The 16,995-nt window shown below is 42.2% G+C and overlaps 2 protein-coding genes across 2 annotated transcripts in view; one reads left to right on the top strand and one right to left on the bottom strand.

Moving 5' to 3' along the window:
* cdk17 (cyclin dependent kinase 17) overlaps positions 1-6,928 on the top strand; it is a 38,582-nt gene extending 31,654 nt beyond the window's left edge. The window contains exons 9-17 of the mRNA XM_068716702.1: positions 112-174; positions 712-835; positions 1,011-1,131; positions 1,314-1,411; positions 1,519-1,624; positions 1,874-1,916; positions 2,638-2,728; positions 2,828-2,905; positions 3,565-6,928. Of these exons, the coding sequence (XP_068572803.1) occupies positions 112-174; positions 712-835; positions 1,011-1,131; positions 1,314-1,411; positions 1,519-1,624; positions 1,874-1,916; positions 2,638-2,728; positions 2,828-2,905; positions 3,565-3,605 (765 nt within the window). The 3' untranslated portion in view covers positions 3,606-6,928. The remainder of the gene's footprint in view (positions 1-111; positions 175-711; positions 836-1,010; positions 1,132-1,313; positions 1,412-1,518; positions 1,625-1,873; positions 1,917-2,637; positions 2,729-2,827; positions 2,906-3,564) is intronic.
* A 53-nt stretch (positions 6,929-6,981) lies between these two features.
* Positions 6,982-16,297, bottom strand: elk3 (ETS transcription factor ELK3). The gene is made up of 5 exons (XM_068716703.1): positions 15,824-16,297; positions 12,341-12,576; positions 11,457-12,176; positions 9,801-9,923; positions 6,982-7,897 (listed from the first exon to the last, which is right to left on the bottom strand). The coding sequence occupies exons 2-5, from the start codon at positions 12,545-12,547 to the stop codon at positions 7,802-7,804; spliced, it is 1,146 nt and encodes a 381-aa protein (XP_068572804.1). The 5' UTR covers positions 12,548-12,576; positions 15,824-16,297; the 3' UTR covers positions 6,982-7,801.
* Positions 16,298-16,995: the final 698 nt, after the last annotated feature.

Raw genomic sequence — 16,995 nt, forward strand, 5'->3', positions numbered from 1 at the left:
ATCAACAGGATGTGTGAAATAGAAGATCGATGAGTCTCAAAGTGTGTGGAAAGAGATCTCTGGGTGTCATTGGATCTACTTCCTGTCTGACGGTGTCATTTCTCCCTGTAGGATAAGGACCTGAAGCAGTACATGGATGACTGTGGAAACATAATGAGCATGCACAATGTGAAGGTGAGATTTCTGATCTTTTTATTCTGCGCTCTTTACTTATTGTAATGGTATTGTCCCTTGCTGTGGAAAAAGACAAACTTTCTCTCTTCTCAACCCTGTGGGCTTTTGTTTCCTCTTTTCTACGTCTGTTCAATTGAGATGAGACTGCGTTGTGTTTGGGCGGGACCAAATGTTCAGTACAAAGTTGCAGTAATGGCCCTTTGACAAAATAGTTCCGTGAACCTAATTTAGGGACTAAGTCTTTTTTGCACATTTCAGTTTGCATTTACATTCCATCTGAGGAATTGAGAATTAGGCAAATTAGACCAATAAAGGATGAAAAAGTGTTGGCTGTATGGGACGCAGTTTTTGCATGTGATAAGACATTTTAATCCTATCAGTTGTGTTCCTTGATTCTCTTTTGAGTGAGATAGATAATCACATATCCACCAAGCATTTTATTGCCTAATATACCTGGTAAAAAGTAAAAGAACATTTCAAACTCTGCAGCGACGAACCATTGGGTTTCACATCACGTTTGTCCACACATCTCTCCAGGTCTTCCTGTTCCAGATTTTGCGAGGGCTGTCGTATTGTCATAAGAGGAAAGTTCTCCACAGGGACCTGAAGCCCCAGAACCTCCTCATCAATGAGAAGGGAGAACTCAAACTGGCTGATTTCGGTAAGCGGAACTACAGCAGCAGCTGTTTCCTTCAAGGCAATGGAGAATGGTTTCCTGTTGTCCTCGCAGAAAACTCGCAAATTTAAGCTTGAAAACTGTGTGAGAATGCATTTGATTATTTTCAGTTCTGCTCTGTACAGAAACAATGTGTCTTGTGTCTTTTACGGGCTGACAGGGCTGGCGAGGGCCAAGTCTGTCCCGACTAAAACCTACTCCAACGAGGTGGTGACTCTTTGGTACCGGCCTCCAGATGTTCTACTGGGATCCTCTGAGTACTCAACGCAGATCGACATGTGGTACGAGCCCCACGAGAACCCCGCTGCTCCCACGACTAACACTTAGCGAATGCATGACTAGTCCATGAATCAGTGTTGATCATAGAAAAATAACTGTTTTGATACTGAATCAACAGCATCTGAACATTTACTAACTTATAATAATTTTAAAAAGATAATCAACCATGTGTGTGTCTCTGCAGGGGTGTTGGCTGCATATTCTACGAGATGGCTGCAGGTCGGCCGCTGTTCCCCGGCTCCACCGTGGAGGACGAGCTCCACCTCATCTTCAGGTTACTGGGTGAGTGGCTGCTGCCAGGCCAGAAAACTCAAAAGTCTCACGGCACATGTTTAACCAAACCCGGCAAAACACGGCACGTCTGAGTGGCTGTTGTTCTCTGACTTCAGGCACACCGACAGAGGATAAGTGGCCGGGGATCTCCTCCATCGAAGAGTTTAAATCCTACAACTTCCCCAAATACAAGCCGCAGCCGTTAATCAACCATGCTCCCAGGTACGGTGCTCTGCGTTTCTGAGCATGCACGATCTTGTCTGTGTGCAATTTGTTTGTATTTTATGCATCTATGGCATCCTTCGCATGTATACAATAATAGTGTGTTTTCATGTGCGTGTGTGCCTCGGGCAGGAAATCCTGTGGAACATTTCACAGACCACTTCCTTCCTCCCATGAGCCCCCACATTCCTGTCCAGCCCGTGTTGCAGGCAGACAGTAAACCGTTGCTCCTCCTTTTGTCTCCTCTAGGCTGGACGGCGAAGGCATCGAACTGCTGCTGGCTTTCCTCAGAGTGAGTCTTTACTTGCTGCATAGTACCCTGAATGCAAAGCTCATTTCACACCTCTTTTTCATTTATCATTTTCTCATCTTGAAGCACATATTAAACTAACCTACCCATCTTTAACTTATAAACTGTTAATTATTAACATAATATGCTTTCTATTTCTCAGAATTGAGTTAGTTACTTAGTATAAATATTGCACTGGTATTCTAAGTTTTATTTGTAGTATCCTTTTAACGTTTTAAATAGGATTATACAAAAAGATCAGCATAAACACATCATTATTATCATTATTACACAAATTATTAGTTGTATTATTGGTCATTTTGCTGCACTAAACTTCTAATTGCTTGATTGATTCTTAAAGTGCATGAATGTTCATTGTTGTCAATTAACTCGCTCTCTGAGCTTTCAGCCACATCTCACAGTCTTGTCACATGACCATGATTTGGGTCACAATACAAGAAAAGGAGGCAATAATTGATCGTGAGAAAACAAATAATTCAAACAGCACATCCCTTTAACATAATCCACTCTCTCTCTCCCATCATTTTATTTTATTTTGGAAATTAATTCCTTCAGTATCATTTGTAAACAGCAGGGGGCAAAGCACTGTCAGTTTTCTCCCATACACAGTGTTTCCGGTGGACATTACTCTGGGTTCCTCTTTCATATGTGCTTCAGTTTATCTGAGTGAATCACTGATTGTTTCCTGTTTCTGACTCCGCAGTACGAATCTAAGAAGAGGATTTCAGCCGAAGAGGCAATGAAACATTCCCACTTCAGGCAGCTCGGGATGAAAGTTAACACACTGCCTGAGAGTGAGTGCTGCAATCTGCCTTTCTTGGTGCCTTCTTACTGCATTTCTTTTCTTCTTCTCTGCTATTTGCTGTGGACTGAAGCTCTCCTCTGTGTTGCAGGTGTATCGATATTCACATTAAAAGAAGTGCAGCTGCAGAGGGACCCTGGTTACAGGAACTCCTCGTACCCAGAGTCAGGTGGGTGGGGAACACATCCACATGCTTCAGCATTTAACCTTTGTTAGATCATTAGACTAAGAAGTAAACTTTTCTTACTTAATATGATCATGTGGCCATCAACAGAAAGCAGGTCAAATGAGACTGATGGACACTGACCGGCTTCTAAGGGATTGTCTTATTTGTTGTGGCAGTTAAAGATACTCTAGTGATGAAGTATTATACTTCCATGAAGACAGGGGGGAGTCATAATAACACCAATAGTCCACACTGAAGCAGCAGGGGCCAAGATATCCTGACTTTTAGTTTAAATTTCCCATAATGCCACTGGAATTGCGTCTTTAATTGGACCCCCCCACGTCCTAAATGTCCACTTCTTGCAAACCACATCTCCAGTGTGTAATTTAGAGTTTCCATAAAAACATTTCAAGTCCCAAAACCCAGATAGCCCCGATGATATCATTATGATTTTATTATGTTTTCACAGGCTGCGTAGGGCTCCTTATTATTATTATTATTATTATTATTATAAGTAAACAGAGCTTGTAACATCGGTGGTGCCCCTTTTAAACCGTCTAAAAGTAATTATTTATTGATTGCGGCTACGTATAGCATTATTAATGTAAAGCAAAGGCAGTATGGGTATTGTATTTTTTGTTTTGTTTTTCCTTTCTCTCCAGGTAATGGCAAGATCAACAGGAGGCAGAGCATGCTATTCTGATGTCTGATGAAGAGGATGGTCGACTGCCCAACTTCATCATCAATTCCCACCAACCTCTCGCATGAGCCCACCTCCCCTTGGAGTCCCCCCCCCTTTGTACCTGCACACACACACCTGCAGTCACACACCCCTCTGAGCGTGTGACTCTGGGTTGAATCTATTTGGATACTGTGTTTATTTATTGAGGGGGGGGTTGAGGTTGAATTATTTGCTGCTAAACTACTACTGTCTGTATTTAACACACCGTGTGTGTGTGTGTGTGGGGGTGTGTACATGATGTGAACTCGAGACGCCATGCACAGTTGAGCAGTCAGAAAGGTTACTATTGTTTTACTCCTGACGACGATTCTCCGGCTTCGTTTGAGTTTGAATTCCACTGATGTTGATGTCGACGCTGTGATCCAAGTTGTTGTTCTTGTTGTCGTGCTTGGAGACCAAACGCTTCAGTTTCTTTTTTATAAATATGTATATCTATATATATATTTGGAGTTTATGTTTAGTTTTTCTTCGAGCTTCCTTGACTGAACTCCACAACATTTCCAGGTTTAGAAAGACTGGGACGTGAGATGGTCTTGGTGGTGGTGGGGGGGCGGGGTTCCTCGTCGTTTCAAAAACATTTTAGTCGACCCTTTTTCTAGAGGCCCTGCTGCCCTCGGGGGGTGTTGCACTGAGGGTCAAACAGCAGGACTTTGAGCTGATTGTGGTAGCAGTTTTAAGTTGATGGTTTAAGAAGCTAAGAAGCACACAGAGTCCAATCAAACTGGGAGAACATGAAACCAACATTCGGTTCTTTTATTCTTTTTGAACATTCTTAGCAATGGGACCAAAACTGAGGAGTGGGGGGAGGCAAACGATTTGGAAGACGAGCGCAAAGCACGGTTGAAAGAGGAATACTCAAGCTGAACAGGAAGTCATGTGACGTCCCACAGGAAGCCAGCAAGCCTTCCCTAAAACCCCTCAAAAAACTGCCAGGACGTCAGTGCTTTTTAAAAAAAAAAAAAAATTGCAAGCTACACTTTTTCGCTCAGTGCATTGAGATTTCACTGCAGTAAGTCTTTGTTTTTAACTTGCACTTCAGTGTGTTTTTTTGGAATCAGGGACCGGTGCCTCGACACGACCGAGTTTATCCAACAGTATTAAGATGTGTCCTCTTTGTCTGTGACCTCTGACCTCTCCTTGTGAAACAACAGTGTCATTGTGGCATGTTTTTCGGAGGGGGGGGGCCTTTAAAAGCAAAATGGTTGGTTTCCACTTGGTGTCAGACCTGTGCTCTCTAGCATTTGTACACAAGAGAAAAAAAAAAGATTTCAAATTGAAATTTTAGATTTAACTGCCCGCTGTGTTGTTTGCAACTGACAGTGATGCTACAGATGAAGCCAGTTGAGAAGTCTCACTTTTAACTGCATGTTTACTGAAGCAAATAGAAGATCTCCTTAAAATCACTTGAGCAGTTTTTAAGTGTCTGCTGGTGTGCTTTGCATCCCTGGTTTAATTTATATTTGGTGTATTCACATCTAGTCCAGATAATGTCAGCAGCTATGTGATAGCAAAAAGTGCTTTTTAGGAGTGTTTGACATTTTGGACGAGAGTTAGATGAGAAGATTGATGCCCCTCTCATATCTGTACAGTTAATATGAAGCTAGTACTAGGAGTTTGTTAGCTTATTTAGCTTAGCTTTACGTGAAGACTAAAATCGAGGCTAGCCTGGCTTTGACCAAAGGTAACAAATCTGCCTACCAACACCTCTAAAACTCACAAGTGAACACATTTATTTATTTTTTAAAATGAGTGTAAAAACAACAAGTTGTAGTTTTATAGGGGGGTGACATGCTGGACTTTTTCTTAACACAGTCCATGTTTTGAGTCTTGCTGGCAAATAAACAGACACATTGTTTTTTGAACAAATTAAACAATGACAAGTTGAATAGTTAACCTCAGAGGTGCTTTTCAGCAGATTTTGTTACTTTAAGAAAGCTGTTACCCCGTCTCTATTTTTATGCTAAGCTAACCTGCCCATCGACATGTTTATTGTGCAGACACGAGTGGGAGTGATCTTCTTGTCTAACCCTAGGCAAAAAAAGCAAATGGGCCTATTTCTAAAAATGCCAAACTATTCCTTCAAAAGGTTTGTGGTAAACATAGAGTTTTATTGTCAGCGATTCAGAATCGCATTTCAGTCACGCAGAGAGAAATCTATCATTGAAAAGGCACAGCAAGCGATTTTCTTTTACACTCATAGTGGCAAAAAGGGAGTGTGGTGCATAAGCTGAATTACACCAGGAATGCATTGAACTTCACAGGTTGAACATGCAAGAGTGTGAGAAGATCTGAGGAGATGTTCCTGTTACTTCAGCTCTTTTGTTCAACATCTACATGAAAATTTCACATTTATTGTCTGCTGAGATTTAAAGGATTTGAGCAACATAGAGTTGCTGATTGGGTAGAACATGCTAGACAAGTGCTGTAAGCACGACTAATGCTTGTTAAATCCATTAATAGCTGAGAGAATTAATGTAATAAACATTAACTTTATCACAGTTTGCAGCTAATAGTGTAATAATCCTGTAAACATCATTTCACTAGTTAAAACCTCTGGCAGGATATTTATTCTCCTTTCAGCATGGATTAGATCATATATTGTGAGCTCATAATTTAACAATTAAAGTGTGATACAAATCATCACAACAGAATAAATTCAGATGGAAGATACTGTTACCGATTTACATTTCAAATAATGTAACAATTGTATTCACAGGACAAAAAGTCATTATATTAATGGTAGACATCCTGTATTACATTGACCCATTGCCCAATGATTTCTCCATAGGTAGCTTAATGAGAAAACCTTTTTCTTCCCCTCATGTTGTGTTTCACGTGAACTGTATCAGTGTGTTTGGATGCTTCACTGACACTTTATTACACTTGAAATGAGTTGTCTTTCATTTGTTACGCATGTCGCTGTAATCAATCGTAAGAATGAAGGATTATTCCACTGTTAACTGCGAACTGTGTCACTAATAGCAGCTTTTTTCCATGAACAGCAGTGACATGCACGAAAGGAGATTTCTGCAACCGCTAAATGTTTATTATTGTAAAACTGTAAAACTTTTTCAAATGTATGAATGACCTGAATTTATGTGAACGTGTCTGAACGAGCGTGCGCGTGATGTATGTGTGCCTGATGCATGGAAGGCCTGCTGTGTTGTGAATTCGACCTCTCTGAAACACTGAGCCGCCGGTGAACAGTTGGTGTGTGACTCTTTTTACTGGAACTATTTATTTCTCATAACCATCGAAAGTAAATTTAATCTGTTTCATAATCAGTCTGTGCAGCGGTCGTTCTTTGTGTTGTTTCCAACTAAAATGAATATAGTACTTCTGAATATTCATTCATTTTATTCCAAAAAACAGTAACATTTCTCTCAACAAAACACAAGCAAATCACTGAGAATACATTTCCATTAATTTCTTTATAAAAATAACCAGGAGTCATTTTACAAAATAAAAGCTTTTGTGCAATTTTGACCTGGAATATCTATTAAAACCTGGTTTAAAGCTTAATACATTTACACAAGTCTTACAATATTGAAGGCACATCTGGTACAAGGCTAAAAAGTACAGTGCATTTAAAAAAAGAAAAGCATGACACTATTCAGATAAAAACGAGTTCACAGCGTCAAGTAAATGCAATGAAGCGTGCTGGCTAGCAGGTCCTCTGCTAGGAGTCAGTGAGGGATTCATCTCGTGGCCACACTCAATCAACATCTGGACAAATCTTTTTCTCTTTCATCTTTCATGAAATTGCAACCAGTCTGCATCACTGAAGTTTAAACCAAGTGAAATGACACGAGATATAAAATGAGATGAGAAATGTAATGAGGTCTGACCTCCAGTCAATATCTTTGCCTGAAAAGAAGCACCAAACACCCGCGTAAAGAACATGAGGAGTTGAACTGTAGTAAACACAAAGAAATGTCTAATGCGGATAATCCTCTCAGAGAGCAAAGCTTCAGAGTGAAGCTCCTGTTTCTTGATATGATAAATGCAAAGGAACAGGTTTCACATCAAAGTCTAAATCAACTCAGAGGAAGTCCAACTCCTGTGTGGTTCATCGTCAGAGTCCAAGGCTGATCTGCTCTGTGCTGATCTGGCCCGGCTCGGTTTGGCCCAGTTTGCTCTTGGAGCTTGGGCTGGCATCAGCACTTGTGGGAGCTGGAGGAGAGCAGGAGAGGAGAGGGACCATCCACGCTGGGTAAAGGCATAGGGATGTGTCCATTCAGCAAAGTGGGGAACTGCAGGGGGACAGGTGAAATCAGAGGTGGAAGACAGATAATATTGAACCCCCTGACATATTTCTTCATAAGAGAAGCATGGAATTTGTCAGTGTCATTTTCTTCAGCCAGATGATGGATAAGGCAGCACGTGAGAGACAGCCTGCTTTTTTGATTTGAAAAGAACACTTTTGCATCCAAGGCAGAAAACAAAGAGGCAATGGAGCTCACTGGTAAGTTATGACATACTCATTAAAAAAGTTTAAAAAATGTAATACAAATTGGTGAAGGTGAAGAAAGTGCAACTTTTGATATTTACAGTTTAAGCACCTGTTGAGAATTAGTTTTGTGTTTATATAATCCTTCAAATTATTCTGATGGCATACGGTGATGTTTGTAGAAAGAGTAGACAATTGGATCAGATTTGATACCAGCACTTGGTGTCTCTGAAGTTCGAAATGTTCAAATCCAACAGATCGGCTTTAAAGATAATTAATATGGTTAAATGGCTTAAGTCATTGCGGCTTTACACTGATTAAAAATGTAAGGTCATTTAAAAAGTATATACACGAGTATATTGATTCATTGATCATTACTAGAAGATCAATATATATGGTAGTCATTACATTAATGATGTCACCTCCATAATGCTGACAGTGATGTTAAAGTTAGTCAATGCTTTCACAGAGTGACTTGTGCAATAAGATGAGGAAAACGTATGTTCTGTCTAAGGTGATTGAATGTTGTAACAAACCTATGTGACAAACATAATTTCCTACAGCTCTATACGACTGCTGCTGCATCACAGGAGGAGAGTCTGCTCTTGCTTATATTACATTGTGGGGACTTAAGTAGTGCACCAGCGTTGTGAGGACCAACCCCCCTTTGCAAGGACTAAATCACCAGTCATTAGATGCTTAACAGTTTCTTTTTGGAGTTGTGTACATCTGTTTGTGTCAAGAGAGCTGGCATGGCTGGGAGGGGCTTCTGACCAACCAGCCCTCTCCCCCCAACTAACAGGATGTTGCCCCCTCTTCTTGTCCCCACCAGAACGGAAACATCTGTGGCTTATTTTGAAACCCAGGCACACGGTGAATCGCACATACACCAACACGCACACAACTGTGTGAAAACAACGGACGAGGTAAATCTGTTGCGTGAAAGGACAGTAAAGATCCTGTACTTATGAGGGAGGGATTGTTGTAACTACAGCAAATGAAAAGCTGTTTTTATTTTTTTTTACACAGGTCGGTCAGAACTGAAACATTTCAGAACTTATTTCATGTAATTATCCATAAAAAGGGTATACAGCATTAAAGGAACTGGCATTTTCTCTTAGTATTACTGGTGTGTGTGTGTGTGTGTGTGTGTGTGTGTGTGTGTGTGTGTGTGTGTGTGTGTGTGTGTGTGTGTGTGTGTGTGTATACATTTTATGTGTATATTTTCTTGCGTTACAATACTTAAGGATAGCCAAGTTAGGGTTAGCAAATTGACTCAGTTACTCGACAACTAATATCTACAGTTTGCTGACGTTAGCTAACATTAGCCACCGGAAGCTACTGGTCATATCAAACCAAGAAAGTTTGTAGCAGCAGAACTCCTGAGAGTATTAACTGTGTTGTGAATTCTCCTTTTCAGTTGTAAGAGTAAAGGATGTGTTATTTTACGTTTCATGAATTCCATAGTGTCGCTTTAAATTAGGGTAAGGGCTAAGGTCCGGTTATTGAAGGAAAACCTTACAAAAAGACAGTGCTTGTCAGATTGTTCAACTGACACTGAAACCTCTTTTCAACGTGGGATTCAGGCCGGCTTTGTCTGACAAATTTTGTATCTTTGCCCATATTATACAGTGATTGGCCATTTCAGAGTTCCTCACATATACAGCAATTCTAAATGTGTGGGATTGCATATTTATGTGTATTACCTGAAAGAGGGGGCCATGGCTCTGCAGTTGTGCAGGGCTGAGGGGTCCCACTGGACTCAGGCTGGACCAGAAATGGATATTGGAGAGTAGAGGACTGGGAGTGAGCAGCAGACCAGACGGAGTCTACATTGACAAAAACCCAAAGTAAAATGTAGGATAAATACACCACGATGGAAATGTTGGTGTTTATTCTGGCCATGAGCCCAGAGAGCTGCTCATGGTCTGTGGTGGAGTTGACAAAGTCATTCAGTCTCACCAAGAGCTCAAAGCCAAATCTGCTCTCTAGTGAACTCATGTCTCCTAGACAGACGAACTTGGCAGACTGACTCCATGCTGGTCAGGAAGCTCCACTCATACACAATTCATGACATCTATTTTCTTCTGTCTCGTCTTTCTTCTGTCTCTTCATATTTGACTAAGTCCGGTTTTCTTTCTGGTTCTGTTACAGGAACATAGGATTTCTACCGACTGTTCTACCACGATAGTCCGGAACTACAGTTCAGGAACAACAGTTTCCTCTGTGCGTTTGTGTTTATATTCTCACTGCAAAGGAGAAGTGCCACCACTGAGGTTATTGTGTTATCTGAATTTTGTTTAAAACCCTGCTTACAATTTATTTTAGCAATACTTATTATATGTATATGTATTTTTGCTAATAGTCAAGTCAATCTTTAACAAGGTGCACTGGTGGCGTCGATCATGACCTTTGCTGCAAGTCATCCCCCATCTCTTTCTCCACTCATTTCCATCATCTGTCTATCGGCTTAAAAATAAAGGCATCAAATGAGCTGACATATAGTTTGAAATCTGTTTTTCATTGCAGGAAGCTGTCTCAAATGCTTCCTTTGAAAAAATTCAGGGCTGTGCTTTGGCTATATCTTATTGTCGGTCATCTTTGTATCTCAAATTTCCTTTGTTTGACCACTCATACTTCTGCTGATCTAAAACAGGCGTATGAGCCATGGTGGTGTTCAGCTCCACTAAGCTACTTGATCAGGACCAGCTTATGCTTTGCTTTTGTCAGTGTTTTGATGTTTTTTTGCCGATTTACCAGCCAGATCGAGCTCATGGCTTGACTTGCAAGATACCAGTTTACCCCCAGAAACCACCTTAAACTGGTTTCTGGTGGATAACAGGGATAGCTGTCCTGCAGGGACTTTTAAAGGTAGGAACTAAAAACAGAACCACATCTGTCCAGGGGAAAGTGGATAAGGGGCTATGGCTAACAACAGCTCAGGTGTGCTTTGCAAACACGTAATTATACAAAATGTTCAGCGATGATAGAACAGTTTAGCGTACACTTTTACTTTCCATCATTTAAGTACTGTGTCTGGATAAAGGCGTCAGCTGAATGCCTGAATGTAGTCTACTGTCCTGGTTTGGTCAGTGTGTTGCTGCCAGTGAATCAGGAGCTTCAGAAACATATGGCTTCACTTATGAACCTCCTCCCTCCCTGGCCTCCTCCCCTCTTTCCGCTCACCTCTTTCCATCTCCTCCCTGTCTACAAGCTTAATTTTCTTCCTCCCTCCCTAAAAGCATCGTCCTTTCTCAGCCTTTTTCTTCTCCTTTTTCCTCACCTAAAACCACCTGTATTTACAGAATGGACTATGTGCGAGTGCAGTGGTGATAGTACATGTGTTATGTGTCATGTTGTACCTGTGTGGTGAGGAAGGCAGGGGTCAGGGAGCCTGAAGGCAGTGCCGGGCTGTTGAGCGCAATGGAGACAAGGTCGCTTCCTGTCAGGAGGAGAGAGGAGGAGGAGATTTCCAACCCTTTGGGTTTCCTGCTTTTCAAAAGCCCGCTGTTGGCGAATCTCCTGCTTTCTGGCATCGCATGTGACCTCTCTCTCTCCCTCTGACCAGATGAGAGGTTTAGAGGTTGGGCGCTCTGCTCTAACTCATTAGTCTCTGAGCTCTGGCCCCGCCCCCTCCACAGTGCGTGAACAGGGCTTTGTGGTGGGGAGGAGGAGCAGGAGGAAGAGCGGGCCTGGACCGGAGACGGTCTGGAGGAATGGGAGGTCTCAGCCGAGGATGGGGGTGGGGTTGGGGGCAGGGAGGAGTGGCCGCGGTTAGTTACGAATCGGATGACGGAGGAGCTGTCGCCGTAGTGATCGGATCTGGGCTCCGTCTTGATCAGCCGATGCGGTTCCAAGGGGTGCTGCAGGGAGCCAACGGTGAAGGAGGAATACAGGCTGGAGTGGAGGTATTGGTTTCTCCCACCTCCGTCCTCGTCGTCAGCCTCGGGCTCTGACGTCCCGCCCCCACTTTCCTCACTGCTGCGTCCCGCCTCTACCATCGCAGGGTCCATCTTCAGGATCTCAGGGAACGACACAAACTTGTAGACGAACTTCTGGCCGATCACCTTCTTGATGATGTTCTGCAGAGGAAACAAGATGTAATTTTATTTTTGTAAGCCCCTTTATTAACAGTTTTGGTGTGTTGATTTCAATTGGGTTTCATGGCCCTTAGAACATAAATCACATCATGAAACCAGTCAGATGGTTTAACAATGAATAGTTTTGAAGTGTATAAGTTGCGTACTTTGTCGTAGTAGTAGCGCAGGGCTCTGCTCAGCTTGTCATAGTTCATGTTGGTCTTGTTCTTGCGCAGCCCCCACAGCTTGGCCACCTCTTCTGACTTAAGCAGCTTGAACTCGCCGTCGTTGGACGTCCAGCAGATGAGATGTTTGTGGCTTTGGTCGATCAGCAGCTGCAGCAGGAACTGCCAGAGTGTGATGGAACTCTCCATGACGGGATGACACCAGAGACACAGGTGATCTACAGAGGAGAATCAAGGCTTATCAAAACAACCACGCATTGCTTTGTACTATCAAGAAGATTGTCATTAAAACACATTGACATATTATCATCTTATTATATATCCCCTGTCGTTTTAAAATGTGTCAGCAATAAAATGTCCATTTACATGTCCAGCAAACATAACATAAGCATTCATTTCGAGTCATGTTTCAGGCCACAAAGTGAATTAAAGTTCAATATTGACCCTGTCTTTAATCAAATCTAAAACCAAATCTTCTGGGAAATAGCTAAATGCTCCACTTTGATCACCTTGTCTGTCTGCTGTTTGGTGCTGGGCAAGTAGCATACAGCGGGTCTATAACTTTTTTTAAATCAAAAACATCTGTAGTAAACTGGTTTGATGAAAGCAGGGAGACTCAACCAAAACAATAAAGTTGTGGTTCGTAAGAAAAAACAAATAATGTGCTAAGAAGACGCTAAATCTGTCCGTTGGCTGATAATTATCTGCGGAGTTGTCAATAAGACTGACACCTTTCACATTAAACATGTTCTAAGATCCATTGTTGGTATAAAAATATTGATTAGTGCAACTTTAAACCTTTCCAGTAAAGCCCTTAAAAAGGTCTTAAATTTAAATAGTTTCACACATTATTTTAGGGAATCATACGCCATTGAAGACATAAAGTGAAGGAAGGATCAAAGAAAGAAAGGAGGGTAGGGTAGGGTAGCAAGGAAGAGGAGGAGAAGCGGGAGGAGGAACTATCGATACGAATGCAAACCGCAATCCTTCCTCTGGTGAAAACTCCACTAAAAACCACAAGCATAACAGAACTGACCATGTCCACCCATCCTCTCTGACTGGGAATTCCCTGTCCCACACTGAGCCCACAAACAGACAACACAAACAAACAAACAAACAAACATCAAAGGCTCTACTGGACAGCCAACCTGGCTGTGAGTTATTGAACATTATGATTCGTGAGCAAAATATGTAATCTATACCTCTATATGAGCTCACGCGCTTTTATCGCTTGGATTTGCATACTTTGGCTGCCTTCCAAAGCAGGATGGAGGCAGTAGTAAATACAAGTGTGAGTGAAGCCACCATTGATGCTCAGGGTTACGCTTGTCCTTGTGCCCTTGCTTCACCTCCTATTTAAATATTGGAAAGAGCAGGATTTGTGGACAGATGAGTAACAAATTAAAAGAACGTGGGTTTTTTTTTCCTTCAATTAACCCATCTGTATACATAAAAACGTAAAGTTGTATTTCCATATGATAAAACCGCTTTGCTAACAACAATCAAGAAGCTTTTTGATTTGCAGCCCTCTTTACACGATTAAAAGTATAATTTTGTCCGCTGTACTTCTTGTTATTTTTCATTTTTGTTTGTGTATACTGTCTCTCTCTCTCTCGTGTGTGTGTGTGTGTGTGTGTGTGAGAGAGAGTGTGCGAGAGAGAGACAGAGAGCGAGAGGGGCAGACTTCCGTATGTTTCCATGGTGATAAAGCAGGATGTGGTCAGTGACCTTCTGCCAAGACAAGCACGAGTCTAACCAACGTGTTTACCTTGAAGCCACCGACTGTCTGTGAGCGTCTTCCTGTCTGTTTCTCTCTCTCTCTCTATTCAATCAATTTACAAGGTGCTTCATTAGCAGGACATACAGAACTACTTACTGCCACAAGAAAACACAACAAATACATCATTAGAACCAGATTTAATTTGCAACCATGACGATATCACAGTTTGCAGTTGCATCACAAATCCCCATGGCAACCACATCTGCCTCGGCAGTGGAGAAACATTGGAGGAGATGACCTCGAACATTGCCATCAGAAGTGAGGGTTCCTCTACCCACCTTCATAATCGACCACTAATGCAACATGAAAACACAGTATGCATCCCTCTTTCTCGCTCTGTCTCTCTGACAGGAAACCACCCAGCAGAGAGGGGAAAGTGCGTGTGGTGCGAACAATGACCCATCGCCATGAACACACACAAATGCATATCCCCGCTTCCTTTTTCCTGCATGGGTGTGTGTGTTAAGTGATGGAAGAACTGTAGCGCTGCTGTCTGTCTGTCTAAACGAGGACTTCCTGTCATTCAGCTTCAGGGGGCGTCTTCCCCGGAGTAAGGCCTTCCTTTTCTGGGAGGTAGGACGTCCTGTCACTGGGAACCACCAGGAACGCACGCACACACATACACACACACACACACACACACACACACACACACACACACACACACACACACACACACACACACACATACACCTATGCTTCTTTTTTTAGAGCAACAATTAAACTCACACAGGTCCACAACAGCATATGGAGAATGCATCTATGTCCTCATGTCAGACTCTGTTTGATCTATGTTCACCCTCTGACGTTTCACTCTGAACAAATCTGGACTAGAGAGAAACAAAGGAGGAAATGTCGATTTATTGAATTTCAGAGTAAAAGCACTCTCTCTCTCTCTCTCTCTCTCTCTCTCTTTGTGAGTGTAAGTTAACACGTTTTACCTGATCCATGCATGAACATTTTCCTTCCTCAAATGTGAATCCATCAGATATACACTTCACTGTAATTACAACACTCAAGACAAACCAAACCAAAAAGTCGCACATGATTCTCCATCCCTTTTCTGGGCTTGTTATTTATTTTTTCTTGGAGGTATGTGTGTGTGTGTGTGTGTGTGTGTGTGTGTGTGTGTGTGTGTGTGTGTGTGTGTGTGTGTGTGTGTGTGTGAGAGTGTGTGTGTGTGTACGGGGAGGGAGTTGGGGTTCAGCTGGAACTCAAATGGTTCTTTGTTTTGCCCCAGTGACTCATTTTCAAGATGTTGTCTGCTGCCAGCTTCAATCCGGAAGCGCATGGCAATTAGTCTGCGAAGTCCAGACAAACCAGAAAGTCTACAACCAGACTTTTAAAGGAGCCACGGCTAATTTTTTCATCGGAGCCGGAACACTGACCTCTTTTCTTTCGCCTCAAATGTAACTACATTTGGGCAAATTTACGCATGCGTCTGTGCCAAACCCCGGAGAACCCACGGCTTTAACACCTTTTTACGCACGGCATTAACGCTTATTACGCACAGGGTTAATCCCTTACGCGCAGCCTCGACGTGGTTTTCAAGTTGACAGTGAATATATGAACCTGATCGGGTTTCATCAAATACGAAAACAGCTATAGAAGTGCGCTTCTGTCTCTCCGTTACGCACGAACCCGCACCCATAGAAAGTTGGAAGTAGAAGTAAACTTGTACCTACCCTGCTGTGGACGGCCGCTACTCTTCTGCTAGTCTGGCCGTGTATGAGGTGTGTGTTTGTGTTTTATAGCGGTGTGTGTGTGTTGTGTCGGGGCTCCATGCCGCTGCTGTCTGAAAGCGGATCTGCAGCTTTTCTCTCCCCTGCCTCAGAGCAGGAAGTCGGGACGCGCAGACGGAGAACCGGCGCACTTCCTCTGGCGTAGTATTCCCGTCTGTGTAAACACACACACACACACACACACACACACACACACACACACACACACACAGAGCGAAAGAAAGAGAGAGCTAATCTATATTTCCCATAAACACACTGTCTCTTTTTGACAGTTAACTCATGCACTTAAATAGCCTACAGGTAGACGCGCTCATTTTCTTCCTCTCTCTCTCTCTCTCTCTCTCTCTCTCTCTCTCTCTCTCTCTCTCTCTCTCTCTCAAACACACACGCACACACACAAATAGTCTATTATAATTCCGACTCACTCAGCGTTGAGCCAACTGACAACTGACGTCACCATCTTCCTGCTCACCGGGAGAGGTTCCTGTTCTTATACACACACACGCACACGCACGCACACACACGTTCGGTACTTTCGTAACTTAAAAGTGTTTGATTACACTTTGATAAAGTGCTGTGTGTTGCCAAAGTAAATATAATGAATCAATTTAATGAAGGGAGGTGTACTTATTTATTCTGGCAATGGAACAGAATAAAATCATATGTATCATTGGCCTTCAGCTTAATTCAAATATCACTTATTTTTCATTTGTTTATTTTACTCTTCTTCCCTTTTTTACTTTATTTTTTTTATATCTGGCTTTGCAGCCTAGACATTATTCAAACTGGATTACCTGTTCTCATACCATTTGAAACATATAATTTGCTGCAAGATAAAACAAATCATACACCAGCTAAAAATACCTATAATACCAGGTGATTAAATATACAGCGTCTCAGCGCCACAGAGTGAGGGAATTCCAAAGATTGCCTATTTTTGAGAAACAAACTCATGTGGGAGGACAAAATCACCTATCCAGTGAAGCACCTGACCTCATGCTCACAAACATTCCCACAATGTGACAAAGGATGGAATTATTGGTAACCAGACACAAAAATAGCATAGCAATTAATTGGGTCTATTACTCTATCACTGTTGATAGAGAACCATTTTT

This window comes from Cebidichthys violaceus, unplaced genomic scaffold, assembly GCF_023349555.1.
Source record: "Cebidichthys violaceus isolate CVI_PGR_0920_01 unplaced genomic scaffold, fCebVio1.0.p SCAF_206, whole genome shotgun sequence".
NCBI classification, from domain to species: Eukaryota; Metazoa; Chordata; class Actinopteri; order Perciformes; family Stichaeidae; genus Cebidichthys; species Cebidichthys violaceus.

Bases quoted from the DNA above. Each gene is read 5' to 3' on its own strand.
- elk3 (XM_068716703.1), bottom strand. From the start codon at position 12,547: ATGGAGAGTTCCATCACACTCTGGCAGTTCCTGCTGCAGCTGCTGATC. The intron at 9,924-11,456 runs GTACAACATGAC...TTGTCAATGTAG, and splicing joins CTGCCTTCCTCACCACACAG to ACTCCGTCTGGTCTGCTGCT. The intron at 7,898-9,800 runs GTAATACACATA...GTCCCCCTGCAG, and splicing joins GCCATGGCCCCCTCTTTCAG to TTCCCCACTTTGCTGAATGG.